Source organism: Taudactylus pleione, unplaced genomic scaffold, assembly GCF_031769625.1.
Source record: "Taudactylus pleione unplaced genomic scaffold, aTauple2 ptg000567l, whole genome shotgun sequence".
Classification (NCBI taxonomy): Eukaryota; Metazoa; Chordata; class Amphibia; order Anura; family Myobatrachidae; genus Taudactylus; species Taudactylus pleione.
Window position 1 is genome coordinate 1,071,044 of NW_028284969.1, and position 24,564 is coordinate 1,095,607.

General features: G+C 39.8%; 1 protein-coding gene across 2 annotated transcripts in view; it reads left to right on the plus strand.

The window, feature by feature from the left end:
• Positions 1-24,564, plus strand: part of UNC5D (unc-5 netrin receptor D) — a 629,552-nt gene that overhangs the window by 566,225 nt on the left and 38,763 nt on the right. For both annotated transcript variants that reach the window (XM_088453040.1, XM_088453041.1), the window contains 3 exons: positions 2,597-2,765; positions 4,016-4,243; positions 18,077-18,226. In XM_088453040.1, coding sequence (XP_088309166.1) covers positions 2,597-2,765; positions 4,016-4,243; positions 18,077-18,226 — 547 coding nt within the window. The remainder of the gene's footprint in view (positions 1-2,596; positions 2,766-4,015; positions 4,244-18,076; positions 18,227-24,564) is intronic.

Below are 24,564 nucleotides of genomic sequence, written 5' to 3' on the forward strand. Positions count from 1 at the left end.
CGATATCGGGTAGTACTAAATAAATAGTGCTAAACCACGCAGGTCACTCCAGGACCTGTGAAATAGTTTTCTTTATATGTGATACGACGTTTCGAGACTGTGCAGAGTCCCTTTTTCAAGAAAAAAAACAGATCTGTTTGGATCTTGAAAAAGGGACTCTGCGCAGTCCCGAAACGTCGTATCACATATAAAGAAAACTATTTCACAAGTCCTGGAGTGACCTGCGTGGTTTAGCACTATTTATTTAGTACTACCCGATATCGATCTATATATATATATATATATATATATATATATATATAACAAGCAGAATAAGCTGGCACTCAGTCCAAACAAGAAACAGCGTGCCCAGGTGCCTCCAGGAAAATTCATACAAGTAGACATCAGAGCAGAGGCACTCACAGGACTTGCAATAAATGTATATAGGTGTTGTAAAAACATCTAACACAAGCCGGTATCTCCGCGTGGTCAACGTTTCATTTTATTACAAAATTTCATCAAAATTTCATCAGGCGTCCTATGTCAGGACACATATGTCATTAATATATACATATATATGGCATGTGCAGGTGCCGGCACAGGGGGTGCCCTTTCATGGACTACCCCATAGACTAGCCCATTCGGACTAGTCATGGACTACCCCATCCTCCCTCCCTCCCGGTCATACATTTCTCACCTGCACTCACCTGGCCATCCAGGTGGGTAGCCTATGTCCCATTGGGAGGTGTGGACAGGGTTGTCCATGACCCGGCGGAGGGGGAAGTGCTGAAGCGGCACCTCCTGTATCGGCACGCACACACATACATACTTACTTACATAATACTTATGGAATGGACTAGAAATACACTTGTATATTCAGGTTTAAAAATGAAAGCTTTGTGAAGTTGGCAGCAGAAAGATCCATTTCGCTGATACAATTATAATCACCAGCTGGATACTTTCCATTGGACTGTGAAATTGTAATCTCATATAACCATTATACTGACAACTGGCAATTATCACTGATCAGCGGCCTAACTAGACCTTTTTGGTCCTTGATGCATTTGATGCTTTCCAAATTCAACTCAAAGCCAACACAAAGTAATATATTTCTCAAGTAGTAAACTAAAGTAGAAGAATTTCATGTAATAGTACAACTTAACCTAAAATGTAGGTGAACCTTTATCTTTAGTAACTATGTAGCATCACCTTCTAAAGCAAATATTTCTTCGACTAAACATCTCCTGTAGGTATTTTGTCTCTATCTTCTTTACAGCTTGAATATGTTATATTTTGGTGATGTCTTGTGTAAACTGCTAACTAGGTTATGCCACAAAATGTACATTTCATTTATGTCAAGACTTTGACCTGGTCACTTTAAAATATTATCTGTCATCTGATGCTTCCATTCTGTTGTTGGTTAACTTATTTACTAAAGGCCATTGGGATTAAAGGCCTCCTTCTGCTCAGATGCCTTGACATTCTGTTGTAGAATTAACTGGTATTATTCAGTATTCATTATTCTCTCGATAACTACTGTATGAAGAATTCAGAGGCGGAGAAAATGATATGTCTACTAATACTTTTACAGCCGTGTTCCAAAACTAGGATAATACTGGGGTTATTTAGCTGGCCACCACTGTCTCCTGTTTCCTGGGGTAGTGGTGGATGGCTCAATAATATTGCCTCCAGGCTTAAGCTGGGATATTAATTCAAATTCTGTATGAAGCTGAGCTATAACAAACAAGTTAAATGCAGCAATGGTTTCCATAATACATGACTTATGTATAATGTATATGTTGTTTTTGCTGCACTAGTAAATTATAAAGATTTATTTTTTTCCATTGAAACCAATTTAATATTTTCTTATACAGAAGAATATGCAGCTGTAACATTCTATAAGCCCTGAAGACTGAGTAGATGATGATCTGGTCATAGCCACCTCATAGAACAAAAAGTAGTTAGTTTCACTGTGGGATGTTTGTTGATTGCCTGTCACTTGCTAAACCTGCAAGATTTACTGGTTCCCATAAAAGAAAGCTGTTATCCAGCTGTCAGACGATCTAATCCTGTAATTACATTGTCTACCCAATGCCACTGTATAAAACCACTCAAGTGTGGACTTGAGAAAACTCTTAAAAGTGCAATCAGCAAAGCTTCTTCTTGGCTGCAGACATCAAAACCAGGACAACTGGGGGGCAGTTATCGTTGGGAAACAGTAGTAAGAAAGATACCTGTTAGGACAATAGACAAAACATATCAGAGTTAACAGCATTAAAGTTTGTTCACATATCACCATCATTTTAAAAGACTAGAATGGACACTATCCGAGACCAATATTGTTCAATTATCATATCATTGTCCTGGTCTACAAGAAATATTTATTCCCTTTTATAGGGACGGTGAAGCTGGGATAATGATAGTCCATTAAAACAGCTGCTGCTCCTAAAAGGGGGGGGGGGAGTTAGAAAGGAACATAGCTTAAAAAATCTCTGCCAGGTTTAGCCTATTGATTTTATCATGCACTGAGCAATTCAATGCTACAAAGGATTTTATTATACTAAAGATTTTTTGCTCTTGGCATCTCACAGAATTTTGTATCTCTGTCTGTTAAAAGCTTGCAGCTGGAGGGATCGGAGGTCCTCCTAGGACCTGAGGTCACCTGTGGACCACTTGATATGACCTTCTCTACTCCTGTGGCCTTAACCATCCCACACTGCTCTGAAGTCAGCTGTGAGCACTGGAATGTCCGACTTAAAAGAAGATCACAACAGGGCAAATGGGAGGCAAGTGACCAATATAAAATACAATGCCCACCTTACAAAACATTGATGCCCCGAACAAAGCAGTGTAAAAATATACAAGAACTATGATATCATGGGATTTCATACACCTCTTTATGTAAATTATAAGGATATTACAAGACATCGTGAGGGTCAATAGACATATATATTTAGAATTGCTAGTAGTGCTAAAGCTTTGAATTAACATGTAATGTTATATTATCTATAGAAGATAACTTTAAACAAAATATATATATGAGGCCTTTCACAGATGCGCATATTTTTATATATGCACTTTGTGAACCATGTGCATTAGTTAGAAAGGGAAACCATCTGCATACAATAAAGATACTTTACAGTCACGCAATTTCACAGTGAGAATGCTACTTTACGATGTCATGTGCCTGCTAAAATGTTCCTGTTTCTGCTGGGGAGTGCTTCATTTGAACCTTGCCGGGATTAGACAGTCAGGAAGCCGGCGGTCAGCATTGCGACCGTCGGCGTCCCAACTGCTTCCCCCGCGCCTGGCTTACCTTCGATCGGTAAGCCGGGTGTCGGCTCCCGGTGTAGGTCTAATGACAGGCGTCGGGATTTTACGCCTGTCATTTGAACCTTGCCGGGATTAGACAGTCGGGAAGCCGGCGGTCGGCATTGCGACTGTCGGCTTCACAACTGCTTCCCCATGGATTTGCAAGCTGAGATGTAGTCAATTGCACAGACGCAACAGTTTGGCCAATCTGAGTGAAGGAGTTGGGTGGAAACGTTTATATTAAGGAGGACACAAGTCCTTAAGTGGAATTTGGTTCCAAAGACCATGACATTGGGTTGCACCTTGAAATGTGCCTTGGCGATTAGCAGCTGTGCTTGCACTCACATTAAGTAGCGTGGATCTGCACATTTTACGTCTTGTAAGTGACCCCCTAGTGGTCCTGAATCGATAATACATTAACTGGACTATAACATTAATTACATGCTACACTGTGCTTACAAGCCTAAAGACACTTGTTTCATTGATTGTGTTCCTTTAAAGGTAATGCTCTTTTATTTTCCTTTTGCATATACTGTACCTTTCTCATCGCTAGCAGAATCTCACCCCTTAAGGTGCATTCCCCCCCGGCCCCTTCACCTGCATTTCAAAGCAGAACAAATGTCAGTGATCAAGTGTCAGTATCCCTCTTTTGAAACTAGTGCTGCCAATAAGATTAACACATGAAACGTAACGAGAACTGTTCCAATTCTCCTTTCTCTTTCAGGAGGTGATGTCCACAGACGATGAAACCACCTCATTTTACTGCCTGTTGGATCCCTTTGCTTGCCATATATTAATGGACAGCTTTGGCACTTATGCTTTGGTGGGAGAACCTCTTACAGACTGTGCAGTGAAGGAGCTCAAGGTTGCTGTGTTTGGCTGTATGTCCTGCAACTCCCTGGATTACAACCTGAGGGTTTACTGTGTGGACAACACCCCATGTGCATTCCAGGTGAGAGCTTCTTCAGTCCTTAAAATATTTCTATTATTTACATTATATTATTTTTTAAATCATGACTAGGTTGTATAAAAAAAAGGTATCTTCATATTTTATGCTTAATTTAGTCATTAGCATGCTAACGCTAAACTGTTTTAGTGTGGAGACAGTCATTTTGTGTATTCATAGGAAAGAAAGCTATCCCCTTACTAAGAACTGGTGACATAATTGAGTCACGAGGCACCATATTTTGTTGAATTATTAAGCTACATTACCAAGGGTATAGATTTAGAACCCAAAATAGTTGTCTTCACTTGAGTAAATTTACGAAGTTCAACCAAGGCATATCACAAAATGCAATGGTTCTGCCCTAGTGCAACTCAATGGCTCACCCAGTGCACATTAGTGGAAACATCTTTAGGAAGAGGACTGTGCACATATCAAATCAAAGTCCAGCCTTATACCTCTTTCATATAAATACACTTTTTAGGTTCTCTCCTAAACACTGCTAGGTTTGACCTATTTTATGGCTTAATAGAACCCAGAGACTAAAGCAGGACATACACCAGACCAACTTTCCTCCAACCATCCAACTAGTTGATTGGTTTTAATGAAAATCCGGTAATGTATGGGAGCAAATCAGCCATTTGCTCCCAAACACCAGAAAACAGACGAAAGCTGTTGTTCAGACAAGTTATTTTAAATCAAAGACAGTGGCAAACGCAGGATTTATAGAGGGGGGTTTCCACATGCGTAATTTTAGAGCGAGTGTAGCCTGTCCATGAAGAGGGTATAATTAGGACTTATCCAGCTTTAATATGCATCATACAAAGTATGTTGTGTTGCATAATTTCCAGCATATATAGGACCAGCAATCACAGTAAGCCATTATATTTGGCAGTAGGGCCATCCTGCATGAGCAGAATGTTTTTTTTCAGATGTGGGCACCATTCCAGAGCATGGGAGCAAGTCCGGGAGTCTGGGGAAGCAGCAGAAGAACCTATCACTGCCCTGTACATATATGTACATATTGGTCTCCTTATGTACTGGATAGTGTATTATTACACATTATTAATCATTAACCCTATTGATGGTCTACAGCAGTGCACCCATAACAGTGCATGTTTTCCACATCTCCTATTTGGTGCATAGGTATATTTATTACTGGCTGACACATTTTAAAAAATCTACAGGTGTTGCTAATCATTTCATTTGTGATACTGAAAAGAACATTCAGCACTAGTAACATTGTATTATATTACTATTTATTTTGTGGTCATGGTGTGTGCTGGGGAGGGGGGTTTCCAGGCAGACGGAACCCCCCCTGCGTTTGCCTATGAAAGAGATTTAGCCAACTTGCCTGAAGAACCTTTTATGTGTATTCTAGTGTTTGGGAGCAAATTGTCATTTGCCCCCATACATTACCGGATTTTCATTCCAACCAACTAGTTGGATGGTTGGAGGAAAGATGGTCTGGTATATGGCCAGCTTAAGGGAACATTGTGACTGTTTTATTTATATGTGTCATGGTTGTGTAGGTGAAGCTGGTATTTTAATTTTCATCACCGTAGGCTGGCGGTCATCACTGTAGCCTTGTCCTAACTGTTAAGGAGACCTTAATAGGATATAAAGGTGATGTACAATGCACCACACAAAATGTCATCCTCTAATAACACTGTTCCTTTTGCTCAGCCTTAAATAAATAAATAAGTAATTAATTAAAGTGCCACCCGCTTCTCTAAATCCTCAACCAGCCCCAGTTCTTGACAGTATGAACTGGTTTCAACTATAAATAAGGCGATAACACATCTGAAGTACCCCCTGTTATAGTGAAAATCAACCCAGGATGGTCAGCGCAGAGTTGGTGCTTCTATAGAAAATAAGGAGGTATGAATGTAGCACTGCAGCCCAGTGGTCACAGTATAATGAGCAGGAATTCAAAATAAAAAAAAGAAAATTAAACTCATAGAAAAAAATCAACCACACTATGAGTGTCTGGCGTAAGGTGTCTGTCCTTTATAGTCAGCCAATCACAGACATTTTCCCATTTGGCTGCTTATGACTCTCCCATCCGTTATGGTGAAACCATTTTGCTGCAAAATTCCCACTTAGGGGCATATTCAATTAGCCGCGATAAGCCGTTTTCGACGAAAAAGTTTAGCCGATGACGTCATTTCACCAGGTGAAAACTTATCCCCATTTTCAATTCCACAGAATTTTTGCCCACGCAGAAAGTCAATGCATTGGTATAGGCGAAAAAGATTCGCCTATGAAACCAGGTGGAAAAAAGTGCAGAATTGCGGTTTTGGGGTGCAAAGGTGGGGAAACCACCCTGCACCCTTGGGACAGGCCCCGAAAGGTTAACTGCATAAAAAAAAAAAAATAATTGAAGAACACCCCAAAAAAATTACTTTGACAAAGGGGCGAAAAAGTACAAAGTTGGGGTACAAACTTAAAAACTAATGAAATAAGCTTTTGGGGGGTCTACAAGTATGGGGGAGGTGTTTTTCTGATTGCAGGTGCTTGCTGAAGACGTGTTTTTCATGTTTTTTAAAACTTGACTTTTGCGATTTTTAGCCATGCTAGCACCCATTTATGCACCCCAAATTTGCTGGGACTAGTTATTTTCTACAAAAAAAACCCTGCAAAATGCTATTCTTCATCACTTGTGCAAAGACGCTAATTAGCAGCTTTTGAGAGCATTTAAGTACCCCAAATAGCTTCAGTAGGGCTATTCGGGGGCAACTACATTGATTGAACCCCAATGTTAGTGCATCTTTTGGGGGGTGTCAGGCTGATTTCCCCAAATCTGACAGCACTTTCGCCTTGTTTGTGTTTCGCTGGGTCCCGTTTTCGTGTCCTTTGGAATTGAATAGGGAAAATAGTGGGGCCACACACGAAAAGTTTTCGCCTCCAGAACACATGAAGTCTGCGAAAAGTACGGCAGGTAAAACCTTTCCAAATTTTCACGTCTATTTGAATATGCCCCTTAGGGAGTTCTAATCTTGTTCATCACACTCACCATTACAGTTAGGGTGGTCTGGAAGCCTCTGGCAACCACAATGCAGGTGTAACAGTGTGTTTTGCACATCCCCCCCTTCCTATAGAGGCATCAGCCATGTGCTGATTCACACTGTAAGGCCTATTTATTAACCTATGCAATTATACATCTGTACATTGTCACTATTCAAAGATTAATTCACAGGGCAATTTGTCTATAAAATAATTTGCATCTGATAAGAGGCTGTCCCGGCAATAACTTTCCCCCATGAAAACCTTGTTTGATGTTTGCTTATCGTAGCAGCAAAGGAGGATTCAATGGGCCAATAAGCTTGATAAATGGGATCTCACGCCTATGATGCCTTTCCTTGTTTAGGTAGATAATACAAGTTAGACAGGCAATATGTTGACAGGGTCTGTAGGTCGACACACAAATGGTCGCCACAGAAATGGTCGACACATTTTTTTTAAATTTTCTAGCCCTAATCTTCACCCTTACCCTAACCCTCCCTCCCTCCTGGTGTCTAACCCTAATCGTCGGGGTAGGTGCCTGAACCTAACCGTCCCTTCTAGTGCCTAACCCTTCGATAAGTGCCTAACCCTAAACTTCCCTCCTGGTGTTTAACTCTAACCGTCGGAGTGAGTGCCTAACCCTAACCCTCCGATAAGTGCCTAACCCTTAAAAAAAAAAATAAAGTGTTGACCATTTCTGTGTCAACCATTTGTGTGTCGACCTTCTGTCCATGTCGACGTTTCTCACTAGTTGATCTGTAGTGTGTCGCCCTTCAGACCCTGTCGACCTATTGCCTGTTACATTTCATTATAGTGAAATGTAAAAGGGGGTGACCGCAGCAGATATTGGAGATATGGCCCCTCCATTTCTGACGGCAGCAGCAGCAGCCCCCACAGCTTTCTATGGGGGTTGCTTCTGCTGTCAGATTTACCAAGTTTGGCCCACGCAGCTAACACCCTCTGAAGAAGGCATAAGTCGCTGTAGCCTAAAGGCTACATTTCACAACAATTACTGAGAGAGGGTCCCTCAGAAGCCCTCCCCGGTAATGGCTGCCTCACATGCTTGGACAGCAGCCCTGATAGAGGAGTGAAGAGACCGTTGATATGGTCACTTCACCCTAAGTACATCACAGGGATGGGCTCCTTTCAGTACTCCTGTCCTGCATTTGCTATTTCATACATTCTGGCTGTATTATTATATACTGCAATGCAATTTTGGGAACTAATATCATGCCCAGATTGCATTGAGTATGTGATTATTGATAAATAGACTGAAACCTTGGGATATATTTACTAAGTGGCGGCTTGTGAAAGCTCAAGTTTTTAAGCTCGAAATGTAAAAGGACAATCAATGCTTTTATTAGCAAAACTAGTAAAATAATTGCCCCTTTTAAATCTCAGGCTTAAACATGCTGGGAAGGGAAGGCTTTTAAAACGAACGCTTAGTAAATAAACCGACTTATCACCGTCAGCAATGAGCTGCTGTAAAATGTAGATGCTTTTATGAAGGGGGAATAGATGTGTACAGCTATCGATGTGTACACCCCTGGAGGTATATTTACTAAAGTTCGATTTTGGGTTTCAGGGTCTAAATTTCACATTTACTTAGAGATTAGTTTTTGACATTTAAAAAAAAAGATGTAAAAAATCATCTGTTGTAAATGTGTGATTTATACCCTGAAACATAAAATCGACCAAACATCGACCTTTTAGTAAATATACCCCTGGTATCTCTTTACAAAAATTGTGCTCTGCAATTTGAAATCTCATTCCTGCACTGTTCCTCAAAACAAGGTGCATGGCAGGTCCAAAGCAGCTGTGTTTGTGCTTCATAAATTACCTGTGTGTCTTCAATGGTACATTCGGGTAAATCTCCAATGAAGCTACTTTTCTCATTTCCTTTCATGCCAAGATATGTGTATTATTTACTGCCTGGAAATAAAAACCATGCTTTAAAAGTGAGCAGAAAGAAATAATCTTGGAGGATAAAATAACATCCTCATAGTGATACCCTCTAAAAACGACAATTGACTGTGTAGCAGGATAATAAGGAATGGTACGGAGAGCACAGACTGTGAAAGGGAAGAGGGGACACATTCTCAGCTTGCAAATTGCGCTCATTTTAATCGGAGACAAAAGGACAAAGTTTCAGTCTCATCAGGTTCATCGTATAAAGGGCAAATCAAAGCAGTTTCTCTGCCTGTGTTCTTATAATAAAATGAGAGTGTCAAACACAGCAATTGCTCACTTTCCGAGAATGATCTATGCCTCAGATGTGCTGTGTCCTTTTTTAGGCAGACTGTGCTTCTGTGCTGCGGATCCAGCCCCACGCTGCAGTACGTTTTTTATATAAGCAGCACTATGACGATGACTAGTGTCTGGATGAACATAATGTATTACAGCTGCCTTTGTCCCCAAAATAGCTTCAGCTCTAAGGAATAATATGTGGAAACTATTGAATCTATCTACAGCTTAAACCATACAGTGATTGCGTTGCACAAACTTAGGTAGAAGAGTAGCAAGAAGGTTAATTAGGCTTACAGGGGGAATTTAGTTCTCAGCGACATCCACAATGGACAGGATGATCGGATTGCTGTCAATTCATTACCACCAACATCGCCAAATTTCCTTCTCACCCGAAATTAGTGATTGTCATATCATTATGGCAACACATTGTTGAAATTTGAACCCCCCACCCAAAAATTGTTTATTTTGTTAAATAAGTATTTTTACATTACTTGAAAGAGACAAGACTTGTACAAATAAATTGTTTCAGATAAAATGAGTCTTTGCTGCCTGGCGGTCAGTGATCAGGTACTATCAATGATATGTGAGAAACCACTGAAATGATAACATTATAAAGTAAGCCTACAGGGTTTCACTGAACAGCAGATTCTGAATGCAAATATTGAAGGCTAGAAAACAGGGAATTTCAGTGGCTAGAAGTGTGGCAAAAGTTTTAATAATGAGTGGGAAGCTTTACAGAATAATCTGTAATCAGTGCCGAGAACTGAGATGGGTCTAATGTATTGTGGAAGTATGTAGTCATTGACATATAGGCTTGGAGGAATTATTGCCCGCTTGTCTCCTTCTACAGTGTTTAATTAAAAAGGTACCTAAGGGTGAATTAGCCAAGTTGCACATTTTTATAATGTGCTGTCAAAAAGCTTTGTCTGGTCCTTGGGGCCCTTAGTGTTCTAGCATTCTGATTGCATCAGTGAACTCATTGCAGATGATTGATGCATTGAGATCATCCAGCTCCCCCAGGGACACCATAGTGAGCCAAGACTCACAGGCAACCACTGGTGCAAGCCATCCAGCTAGACAGATATTATTTCTGGGGGGTCTTTGGAATTAAGGTTTAGTTACTTTGTATGCATATGTGACATTCGTGTTTAAATCAGCACTTAATTAGTGTGCTTTATTTATTTATTTAAGCACCCGTCTACTCTGCACCCTTAAGGCTCAGGGTAAACTCCTTGAAGTCAGAATCAAAGCTTCTATACATTGCATGACATATTTTAGATTGTCCCTGTGCCCATTTAGTCATCCATCTCTGCCATGACTATGCACCTCTTTATAGTCATAAATGCCTAAGTTATTTGTAGAGCTCTGAAAACTCCTGGGGTATTGGTCCCGTTGGTATAACTCCCTAGATGCCTTTAAAAAAACATTTAACAAAATTAATTTTAGGAGGCAACGGTCCTGGGTGTTTCTATGCATTAATCTGGTGCAACTACGAGTCTCAGTTATCCAAACATCAGTTGGAGTGCCACATGTATCAGAATTCGTTGGGTCAGCTTTGGGTCTCACTTTATCGTTGATACATTGACCTGAAGCCATGCTCCTTAAGAATGACAGTGGCTCTCAATAATAAATTTTAGGTTTCTGTCACTCTTTGGAGCCAGTTATAGATTTTATTTAAGTTCCCAATACTCACAAAGGCAACTATTTTTGACAACTCCAGCTTTATCAGAATGTTGGAGGATCGCTGGCTAAAGAGTGATATTCCTTCCATCCTGCTCATTTCAATCATATTACAGTACCTCCATATTTAGCAGTTTCTATACCTAAAAGTGAAACTTCTTCACATCTCCCATTTGGCAGTTCCACCCACAAATAAAATGACAACATTTATATCCCTATATGCTCATTTCCCAAAAGCTAAAGGTGTAATTTCTTAGGTATTATATGCCAGACAAAGCATCCCTTTGTGGGGATCCGGGAAATAGAACTGCACCTATCCTCCTCTTAAACAAAATATTTGAGGAATCAAAGCGTGTTTCCTGATGCATGTAATATGATGGAATCCTTCAGCAAACCTGTAATGTATCTTAATATATTTTAGAAGCTGCAGTAATATGGAAAAAAAGCATATGCGGTGGGATTGTCTTAGCACAAAGAGTTTTTGGGTAGGGAAGGATCTCTGCTCAAAGATATCCTTAAAACTACGATTAAGTCACCCATGTGGTTAGACTTAAACTGGCCACACATCTAAAGATTATCTGTCCAACCAGCCAACTAGTTGATTGGTTGGAATTAAAATCTAGTAAGGTATGAAAGTAAATGACAATCATCAATTTGCTCCCAAATGCTGGAAAATTGCCAAAAACTGCTGTTTGAACAAATTTTTTAGATCAAACATTTAACAAACTTGTCTGAACGACCATTTTTATCTGTTTTCTGGCATTTAGGAGCAAATTGCTGATCATCATTACTCCCATACCTTACCAGATTTTCATTCCAACCAATCAACTAGTTGGATGGTTGGACAAATAATCTTTAGATGTGTGACCAGCTTTAGAGAATGCAATAGTTAAAAAATCTCTAAATCTGGCCAGAAATTGACACTTGAATTTCTCTTGGTAGACAATCACCTGGCAATGACTCAAACCCAATTTACATTGAACAATGATTACAAACAAGTTGGGTGATATTCTGATTAATGAGAAATTAACAGAAGTGCAACAGGAGGAAATGGCAGTTTTTCACTCAGTTTAGACCTTTGGAACAATTAAAATCCGAAAATGTAAGCCACAACTATAGTCCTGTACAAAGGCTATTCCACTAAAGGTTATATGTGGAGGTGGACTGGAGCTGGCAGCCAGGCTTTTATGTTCTTTAGTTATATTACTTATTTTTGGGGTAATCATGTCTGATGAGTCCTCATGGATCCACTTACAGTAGATAATATAACAGCTTTTATTTATGTTAAGTTCGTTGCTTCAACTAGTTAATACTTCTTAGAAATATACTGTGATTTCTTAATTAATCAATATTTGCATGTTTTTTTCCTTCTCATTTTCCCTCCCTCCTTCTTATTTGCCCCTGTGTGCTTAATACAAGATACAAATATTCAGAAAACAGCGAGAGTGATTCACTTGTTTATAAGGTGGCTATTTTTTTAGGGCGCCTGACGAAGCAATTAAATTGTTTGGGTGCGATAGCCGCTGGCGCTGGCATTTCTGTAAAATAAGCCCATGGTTACCCTAACCAGGACTTGGGCACCCTAACCAGGACTATAGATGGGTTTTGCCATTTTACCCTGTTAAACCCAGTCTAATAGGACACGATGACCACGATAATTAGTGGGCGTCCAGAACAATTGAATTGCAACACTGGGTGCCCGTTAATTATTGCCACCCACAAAACAATTGAGTCGCCCCTGAGAGATTAAAAAGTCAACACTACAAAGATCTTTATATATGCTATAAACAAACAACAATCCAATACATACATACAAATATTAAAACTGTATTTTTGTTGAGGTATTTGTTGTACACATATAAATAGAGCAGCAAGCTCACATTTAGCGGTCTATTTACTAAGCAGTGTTAGGAGAGAGTGAAAAGTGATAAGGTGCCAGCCAATCAGCTCCCAACTGTCATTTTTCAAACACAGCCTGTGAGATGGCAGTTGGGAGCTGATTGGCTGGTACCTTATCACTTTTCATTCTGTCTCCTAACACTGCTCAGTAAATAGACCCCTTAGTTCTTACTGTGGATATTACAATAACATACATCCCAACCCTGCTAAATACAGCTGAACAATCCTGATTCACAGACAACAGGAATTAGGGGGAGGTGGCAGAGCTTCAACAGAGGTGGCCGTGGTTGGATGTATTAGGGCATGTTTGCGTGATATGGGGGTGATGTTTGTGTGGATCAGGTATGTCCTGGTACTGCATGGGTATATGCTGGGAAGTATGCTTTCAGGGGGCATCAAGGTTCTGGAGTGTACAACTCTTTGCAGAGTGAATCTTGCGTTTTTCACACTGTGCATGATAAAAGCACACGCAACTATGGGTCATATGCATTTCAGGTGCATGGACTATATCTTTTTATTATTATTATTGCAGAACATATTGGGGCTAAACCAGATTTAGGAACAGTGTAAAAACAAGAAGTAAATTTGCATGTTGGCAAAACTATGTGGCGTTGCGGGTGCAGCAAATATAAAACGTGCAGAGTTTTAGTGACGGGAATCACGGTGTGTCTTAGCTGAAATCTAAAGCTGTCTAGTATGTGTCCGCTACTTGCAAAAGCATCCAGTACTTACCCTGCATGCACAAACAATAATGTATTTGCACCGTTTGTAATGCAAGTTGCAACATTGTTTGTCCATGTACAAAGTTGCTCCTTTTATTTTTGCTTTGCTCCCAACTATAAATAAGCCTCATTTTCTTCAATCAATCCCATCTCATAGCAAAGCACTGTATAGCTTGATAAGCAGAGTTTGCTGAAAAACAAACAATATTTTGGAGGTCTATTTATCATAGGGTAAAAAGTCCTACAGTATGTCAGGGAAAACAAACGTATTTACCCAGTGTTAGGGCTATATTTACTGAAGTGAAGGTGTTGCACATACCAACTAATCAGATTTTAGCTATTATCTTCTAGAAGGTGCTAGATAAATGATAACCAGAATCTGATTGGTTGCTATGGGTAACATCTCCACTTCTATAAACCTGCACTTTAGTAAATATATTATTATTATTATTATTACCAGTTATTTATATAGCGCACACATATTCAGCAGCGCTTTACAGAGGATATTTGTCCATTCACATCAGTCCCTGCCCCAGTGGAGCTTACACTCTATATTCCTTATCACATGCTCAGATACACATACACACTAGGGTTAATTTGTGTTGAGAGCCAATTAGCCTACCAGTATATTTTTGGAGTGTGGGAGGAAACCGGAGTACCCGGAGGAAACCCACGCAAGCACAGGGAGAATATACAAACTCCACACAGTTAGGGCTGTGGTGGGAATCGAACCCATGAGCTCAGTGCTGTGAGGCAGTAATGCTAACCATTACACCATCTGTGCTGCCCCAATATACCCCAAAGGGCTTCACACTAGAGCTTCTAAAAAAACAAAACAAAGATAAAACACATTTTTTTGCAAGGCAATATATTTTTAAATGTATTTTTACAATCAGTTTATTCTGTTATCCCCATTCGGAGATGGAGATAACAGAACAAGTGTTTGCGCCTTTCCATTTATTGCTGTAATTCTTGTTATATAGGTGAGACTCAGCAGGAAACCAATGCTGTATAATGCTATTGACCTTGATGTAAATAGGCACCTAATATTACATGGGACAAAATGTATAGGTTCCCCAATTTTTGGGGACTGTCCAATGGACTTTTGTCTCAATTCCAGAGCAGCTGGGATATGTGTTTCTTCTATACAGCACATACCAGTGACAGGCAGCATTGAATGGTGTATTATTAAGATAGGCAGTCATGGGTGGGCCAGCTCCACAAAAGTACTGTAAATGCCCCGGGGGGTTGCGGCACACTCTAATGTAGTCCCCTTTTTATATGACCATGCCCACTTCTTATACTTTCATCATTATCACAGTCATTATGCTGTCCCACTGCAACGCAGCATACTGTACAAACTGTCTTTGCATACATTCCATGATAAATAGAGTGGGCAATGGGGACAGATCTTCAGTGGATTTATTTGTAATTATACCACCTACCAGTAAATGTGAAGGATGATTTAAATACTGAAAGTAATAGTGTGTTCCCTTATAATGTCTTATGTGGACAGTGTGTTATGCACCATGTTACTGGATAGATACTACATGAGAGCTAACATCACTACAGCTGTTTTTCCATTTCAACTCCTAACAGCCGGACTGTCAGCTGAGCTGGCACACAGAATACCCCCTGCCCTCCTAACTATACTGACCTACCATTGTTAGAAATTTCTATTCTCTAACTCAAGGGGCGGCTCAGAGGAATTTAATGGATATTAGGATGTATTTTTCACCAGAGCAGAATTGCTGCCAGCTGACTGAGCAAGATTCCAGCTGTAGCTAAATACTCGCTCCTGGGGGAATAACAAGGGTATGATTGCTAAAGGGACAGCTGAGTTGCTTTTGTATGAGTGTGTTTCCTCCTATTGTCACTGAAAAAGGCAACTTTCTTTATCAATTAATATGCACCAAGCAGTTTTTTCATTGTTTCAGTAAACTTACTTGTGTTATTATGATACCACTGGAAGTCCAGAAAATTGGTCTGACCCACCTTTGGAGAGAATAGCACAGTGCAGATCCAGACTTAGAGAACTTGCAGATGTGCTTTATCTCAAAGCTCCAAATTACAGGACCCACAGATGAAAATAAGCTGCATCTGTTTCATTGAGCATTCAAGATCTGAATGGAGGAGCAATGTGGGCAGACTGCCTACAAGCAGGTTCCCTATGGGCTCTAGTAATAAATAAATAGTGTGTGATGGTCACTATTCAGTAGGAGCCACTAAGTGATAATCAGTATTTTTGCAGTACTAGGTAGGACTGGAAGCAGAGTTTTACTAAACTTGTTTTTTGTGTGTGTAATAAATATCATGTTATATATTACTATCATTTATTTATAAGCTATCACAAAAAAATCTGACGTAAGACGTCACAAGCAAGATATATTATAAATATTAAGTAGTGTCATAAAGAACATGCATGAGGCAAGTCACAAGGACGCAGATGTTGGACGAGGTTATTGCACATCCCTGCACATACATGCACTAATATAGAACTACAGAGCTTCTGAAGCACTAGGCCATGCCCTGTTCCCTACACTAAAAGCACTTTGACTTATAACGCACACCACTGTTCTTGTGCCAGCACCTGCTCACCATGGTGATGCCCCCACTCACTATGGTCTTCAGCACATGTCTAATAACTTCACACAATTTGAGACAAACAGGTTGAATGGCAGGACCTAAATGACCTTTGGGCATATGGGAAAGTATGGCAAGAGCACATTAAAATGTATGAAAGCTGTTATATGTCACCCTCTTTATAACAACACCTTTGCTGGAATACCAGATGTGTTTTCCCTGGCGATGCAATGAGGCAGCAGCATTTCTGCAGTCTCCATGTACCACAATGTTTCAAAGGATTACACCTCACAGTATATGCTCTCTTTTCTGCCATTCCACAAACATAGGAATAGATATAAGTCTAGTGATTTTATATTATATTATTATTATTATTATTATTATATAAAATTACTTTTCAAAGATACTATCATGCTTTAGAACATTTTAGAACCGTCGTGTAGAGGACAAGTGCAGAATTTGTCCATAGCATCCAATAAACTTCCGGCTATCATTTTATAGAATGTACTTAATTAATGATAGCTTGAATATGATTGGTTGCCTGGACACTGCGCTGTCACCCTTCCCTCGAGGTCACTGCTAGGAGCACTATTATTTTAGTTTTGTTAAACTGAAGAACATGTACGTATAACTGTTTGTAGGAGTGGCATAGCTAGAAGTAGAATAGCTAGGACATTTGGAAAGCAAGCGCTAGAGCAAACTGACAAACTGTTGCAGACAGTAGTAATTAGTGGTAATACTACTAATAATACTAATTAATTATTTTTTGCAGCACAGTGAAAACTATTCCTGGAGACAGGAATACGTAGAATGGAAACAATGAAAACCAGCTGTAGCTCCATCAACAAAATGATAAACGCTGCAGCTCTCTATGCCCAATTATTACACACAAACTGTCAACTGTTTGTTTTATTTTGAAATCTAGGTTTAAAAGATACAGTTTGGATGAGTGTCCCTATAAGAACATTTAAACTGAGAACATACGTATAATGTTGCGAATTGTCCCATGCCATCCTAATGAAGCATACACACGGTCAGATTTTTCTTCAGATCTGAACAATAACGATTTAAAAAATCGTTCAATCGTTCATATCTGAAGGGAGATTTGTCATATCTGACATATCTGTCAGATCTGTCAGATGAACGATTTGAACGATGCACGTTCCCGATGGTCAGATAACGATATCTGACATCTGATGTGTTTGCAGTCAGACTTGGATGATTTCATTCATTTTAATGCAGTCAGAAATCGTTCAAATCGTTCAAATCTTTGGTAAAATCATTCAAATCGTTCAATCGTTCATCTGACAAATCTGACCGTGTGTATGCTCCATTACAATAGCACAGGCTGCATTTGTGTGTAAACGATACAGAGCAATGCAAGCCAGTGAAAGAGCTGGGTCAGGTTTTGCCATTAGTAAGCACTGGCACTTGATTTAGTGATTATAACCAGGCTGGGGAATATCTGTGATGTGTGTGTCTGTTATTATAATTCTGCTGGCATTCTATTACAGCTAAAAGACAGCTGGGGTAAAATGTGGCCAGGCCTGACACTAATAGCGTTATTCTTTTATCTTTATACCTATTTTATGATCATCTTAATATAGCTTGCCAAGGAAGATGACATTATTCACATTGCCACTCAGCCACCTTATAAAACACTGAGGGTCCATCCTCTTATTGATTTCTCCTTTTCCTGCTGTAGGAAGTGCTTTCCGATGAGCGGCATCAAGGTGGACAGCTGTTGGAAGAACCAAAGTTGCTTCATTTCAAGGGTAATACCTTCAGCATCCAGATTTCTGTTCTCGACATCCCTCCCTTCCTATGGAGGATCAAACCATTTACTGCATGTCAGGTACGAGACCCATTTGTCTTCCCTGCTATAGATCTTTTTTCTCTCAATCTGCTGCAGACATGGTGAACAACTAGACCTGTTTTCTTTTTTTTTCTTTATACACATTGATTAATAGCTAATGCATTTAGTGCTACTGGAAGGGTATCAGGTGAACAGCAGTAATGATTCTTACACACTCCAGTGTCCATCCATGTCTGATCCCAGTAGCATCCCATCCCTTTAAGACAAAAGTGGCTGAAAATCATCAGTGATGGAATAGGTCCAGCAGCCGAGATCTCCAGTGTTAGAGGTTTGCGGTAGAATTAGAGACTTGGAGACCACAGCACCCTTTTATGTCTCTACTCTATCACAAAATAACAACATAGAGTCATAGAACATTTTTTGAGTATCGTGTATGTATTATAAAACACACAGCTAGCAATCTCTCCACTAGTATCTAAATAAGATATATTTGTAAACTGGATATGAAAGATAATGTTAACTACAAATCATGCAGATTTCTACAACAGACACATAGAGTAATCCTTAAAATAAAATAAATAAATAAATAATTATTTGGACTAACAATAGAAGTGATACAGTAATATGTAATTAATGTGGCTAAGTTATTAAAGAGTAATGTGATACGCTGGTGGTTTGTGGGATGGAGTGAGTGCAATGCATATAAAGTGGAGGCACCTTGATGTATGGTCCTCTCCTGAAAATATTTTACTGCTGCACCCTGGCAGAGAGGCAAGGTTTCCCCCCAGGTCAACAGATAGGGACACAGATATGATGCAAAAGAATAACACAGTTTATAGCACAATAAATTACAATTAAATCCTACACAAAACTAGTAAATGAAGCAATTATGCAAGAAATAGTCTTCAAAATATAAAGCATTATAGTACTTATTGCGGTTGGTTGGTGCAAAGTAATCGCTGGCTAGCATAAAAGCAAGAATAATACTCAGAGTACTGCACAGGATCAAGCACAGTTGCAGCGCTGTCTGAAATAAAGGTTTGAGGTGGATTCAATATTAACTCCCCTTTTGGTATAGGGTTCTCATGTGGCTGCAGTCACAAGAGTCAAGGTCACTGGAGTAATATATGTCTCAGCCGAAAACCACTGTGTATCCTCAGCTACTGTTCACTGCTGCTCTCAATATGTCACCCTCTCTCTCTGGAGCTGTTCACCTCAGCTATATACAACATGACACCTCTGGTTAGTTCCTAAAGGTGCCCACACACATAGCGATATTTTACACGATCTGGCCGATTCCGACGAATCGTGACGACAGATCGTGTAAAATATGGCCAAATCGTGAGGAAATCGTGAGTCCTAACTCACGATCACAATGCGATGCGCGTCCCCGCTGGTCGCACATCGCATCGTCAGATCTGCCGTGCAGTAGGGCAGATCTGACAATCTGGGACAAAATGCACTGGGAAAAAAAAAAAAAAAGTTAAGCAGCACGATAGATCTTATGCTTTTTACTCCAAATCGTGTGTAGGAGCTGCCGGGGAGCTGCCGGGGGAGAGTTCAGGGGAAATCGCACACACCGTGGGATCGTGTGCAGATCGGTATGTGTGTGGGCACCTTAACTGTCATTTCAGGCAACTGACTCTTCAGGAAAAAAAGGAACATCTCCTCAGCCTGGTGACAGTTACTGCAACTCAGCTGTCCATCGTATCACTGCACGATGCTCCATGTAACTACACCACTTCATTCATTGCATTGTCCCATCTGCCGTGCAGAGCAGCAGATTTGATGATGCCATGAACAGCCATCGTGAACAGCATGCACACTATACGATATGTACAATATATTGTTCCGATCCGCGTTGGATTGATATATTGTACTATACATCGTATAGTGTGCACCCAGCTGAACTGACAGTCCTTTGCACCCCAGAGGATTGTGGGGGCTGTAGTCTTCTGCAGCAGTGCAGCTCCCAGACAGAACAGAATTAATATCTCATGATTGTGGGGTATCACAGTAACAGCATAATTATCCGATTCTAATACCCACAATGTAGATTTTCACAAATGATCCATGAGGTAAAATACTGTACATTGCATCCTTCTGAACGTTGGTGGAAAGTTCCACCCCTGTCTGCACCCACTGTTAGTGCAAGCATGGTGAAGCTAAAACAGACATCATTGCACATGTACAGGTCTCTGCACCTGTACAGAAGAGCAGAGTTCCCAGGAGGGCAACCTATGTCACCAGCCCCCTTCCAAATTTTGAAATGGTGCCCAGCAATGTAGTGTTCTGCCCCTAATAAATTGTTTTCAATCGGTTTTAAATCCGATATCCAATTTCTGGCAAAAATCCGAACTAGTACTTGGTTCGACCCGGGTCACAAAAGTTAATCCAAACCTTGACCAGGTTCTACTCGGAACCCCTAAATTCGGGTGTGTTCGGATTTCAGAAATCCGGACCCACACATCTCTAACTGTGACCTTATAGTAATATCAATGAATGTGATTCAAATCTGTATTTAACATCCAGCCACATTATGATTGGGGAAGAGACTATTTTTATAACCTTTTCAAATCATGCTTGGTAACACCCCTGGAATTTCTGGGAGACTACGGAAATTTGAGGAGTTCTCCCACTATTTTGAGAGAGTGAATGAGTCTCTGAGTTCCTGCGAGTTCCTGTCCACTTCCCCATTGGGGCTTTGTAAATCACACCACGATCCCAGCATCTGCCACCTTGGACCTCCCTCACCGGGATCTCATGGAGGGGGCAATTGAAAAGTTGGCAAGTATGTTTGAAATGGTAGTTTAAACAGTCTCATTCTCTGAACTTATTTGAAAGCATCAACAAAGCAAATACATGTTTGTTATAGAACAATCTATAAAAGCAATAAAAAATATGTCACCTACTGTAGCAGCAAATGTTTTTGAAAATGCTTATGCCTTGGTTCTATGTAAACGTTGTTCCCATACACCTTCTGAGTCAAGACGATAATAAATATACTGGTCTTCTACACGGTTTGAAAACATTATGCCTTTAATAATAACAATCTATCCTATTTCCAAATGTAAAATAGAACTTCAGGGTGCCATGAAAAGTGAGAGTGGCGTTATAACAATGTAAATTTTTCGGCATTAATCTTTATGGTGTATCCAATCCGTACACTGTTAAAAGTTCCATGAGTGTCGTAGACCTAAGTAACTAATAAAATTTACTACTCGGAGATAAAATGCAGATGAAAGAACCATTACTTTATAACAGCACAGTATATAAAAAAGGGAAGTGATATGCTGAAGTATAATAAAATGCATCGGGAAGAAGTAGCGCACAGAGGCGGCGATGATTTAGGGAACAGGGCCATTGTCTTAGAAACTCATAGGCGTTTAAAGGGGAGCAAAGAATTATAAGTCACTGTGAGGTTGAAGCAACGAGGAGGCTTTTTATCTGACTACTGAACAAGAAAAAGGCATTTGTGCCGTAATGTATTCGCCAGCCTATATTTCCTTTGTGTTTGTGGCGCTTTTAGCAAAAAGAATTAAATAACACGCACGTTACTGTATATCAAATTTCACTATTCAGCCTGTCAGACGCTGTGAGAAGGCTAATGCAGGAACAATAAAAATATATTAGCTTTCCTTTTAATATGGCAACAATTTTCGCAGGCACCTGCAAGAATGATATTGTGTTCTCAGTTATGGCATCTTTCCTAAAGCCCATTGCTGCCATCAGAGGCTGCACTCCAGTACAAAAGCTATTGATAGCATGAAATAGTCTTGAAATCGATGGGAATGTAAATATTAAATGTGCTTTATTCTTCTTTTTTTTTTTTTTTTCAGAAAATGTAATACAATCTGGAGGGGAGACATAGCATACAAAGTAACATGCATAAACCATATATTGATAAACAAAGTAAAGTAAAATGCCCATATTTAAATAAATCATCATATGGAATGAAGATCTATACGCTATTGAATTAGGTTTTCTGCTGCAGTGACCATGCCTGATCCACTTATTGTCGAACAGTGTTTATTTAATAGTTATAGGGGGCTTACTGTAGTTACGTTGTCCTATGTCCTTAAATGTGCTGCAACCATAGCAACTCATTTTATTTTACTATCATTTTTTAAACACAGTGCAGATAAAGCACATTCTTGTATATAGCACTATCTGCCACTTTTAGGATAATTAGTTGTTTGCTGTATGTACTGTATGTACAAACTACTGTTATAAAAAAACAACAAACAATAATAATAAATGTTTCTGTGCTACAGATGTGTCCTGCTACATCTTTCCCGATCACGCTACAAAGGTGCGCACGTATTGCACCATGCGATTACCCTCAGCAGCATACGCTACGGTACACTATGGCGGCATTGCAACTGCACCATGCAATCCTATGGAGGCGTGGGTGCAAACGCACTGTGCGTATCCACTCGCTGGTGCACGCCTCGCGCCACGATTTGCTGCGTATGCAGCAACGATGTAGCAAGACACATGTGTACCTCTGATTGATGAAAGAAATCATCTAGAAAACTGCTCGCCCTCTATGCAAATGCTGGGACTCTGCTGAGAGTTGCCTGATGTTCTGCACTGTACTCAGTCCTGGGTGCTGCCTGCCCATATCACCATGAAGGAAGTCACCACCCATTAGTGAATATAATGCAGTGCGTGGGACAACTCTCAAGCAGAGTCCATACATTTGCATATAGGCTGCACTTTTTTTATGTTTTCCCCCCTGATTGAGAAAACACTGATGGTTTTTCCTTTCTACGTACAGTATACAACGCTCTAAGCTGTATGCACTGTATACAAATAATTAACCCACACATCACAATTTCGAGGGGATTCACATTATAGGTTTCCTGGATGAAATCATAATCATGTGTTGTTATTATTTGCAGATCTATAGAATGTAAAACAAATTACTATATTTATTTTATTTTAAAAGTGTTAATTAAATGTCATTATCACTTTTGGATAATTACAATGTTGGAGGATTCTGCAAGGCAGCTGCATTCGCTTATACAGTATGTCTGAACTAGACTGTGTGCTCACCACTTCATGAATGAAAAGACGCTAGCACAGCTTCTGTAGGAGCATTTCATGATAACGGATAGCACTAGTTTTGGTGGAATCATCCTACAATGCATGTATTGTTCAAAAATACCAATACTATAGCGTCAATTTATGATAGGGAGGAAAGCTCTATTTTAGAAGCCTCCCAGACAATAATAGCTGTAACGGGTAATAGTCTTTGCCTGCTGCCTCTGGTGATATCTGCCTATTGAAGAATGATTGCGACAGTCCATTTATCGCTTCATTTACCTTAACACTGTCGCAATCTCAGAATGGCAGTAGCAGCGGGAAGGGATGCTTTATTAACATAAAACATTTTATCAAAAAGTAAAACCATTGGTATTTTTTTTTTAATTTTTAACTTTTTTTCTTTTTTACATTTGTTTACTTATTTATTTAATTTCCACAAAAGTACATGTTTTGGTAAACTGATTTGTTAGGCGGCATTTTAATAAATATTGATTCAGTCCACCAAACTTCTACCTCCACTATGGATAGTGGGCAAGCACCAGTACAGACTTTTTAAAGTCCTTAAGAGACAAAACTATCACTATTAACTTCAGAATATTATAGAAGATTGATTTACCTAAGCCTGTATTATTATTTCATTCTTCAATTCTAAATCCTAAAAATTTTGACAGTATTTTGGAAGGAAAATATACAGGGTCGACCCCTCTGCCTAATTTTTTATTGTTTGGTTATGGCCCTTATTTGATGATTGGCAATTTAATATAATAATTAAAAAGCCATGTACATTTCATTTTGGTTCTAATTATGTACATATTTACCTAGTAGGACAGCTTACAGGGGCAGTCTGCTCAGGTCCTACCTGTTTACACTCCACTCAAAATGGCGCAAGGTACAATGGTGTGGAAATATTTTGTAGTTACTAGTAAATTTTGGACTGACAGTACTAAAACAAGCATCCAAGTGCTGCCTCCCATCAAGTGGTGACCCTATGCATGTGCATAACGGGAAATTCACCACTGAAAATATGGCCACTGCTTAGTTTTAGCGTGAAAATGTGGCAACCAACTTCTTTTGGCAGGATAACGGAATGAGAGCGTGCCACAACTATATGGTGGGCCTACCCCCAGCCTCCCTGGTGGAACGTGGATAAGAGCATGTATTTAATATTCATGCAATCTGTATTTACGCAGGATTATAGCAACGGCTGCAGGCTAGTATTGCTTGGGAGGTTGCACTGGAGGAACAGTATGTGGCGCTGTGTTTTAATCTATCTCTGTGTAGTCAATCTCTCTATTGTGCAAGTGTACTCTATTATACCTTCTTTCAAA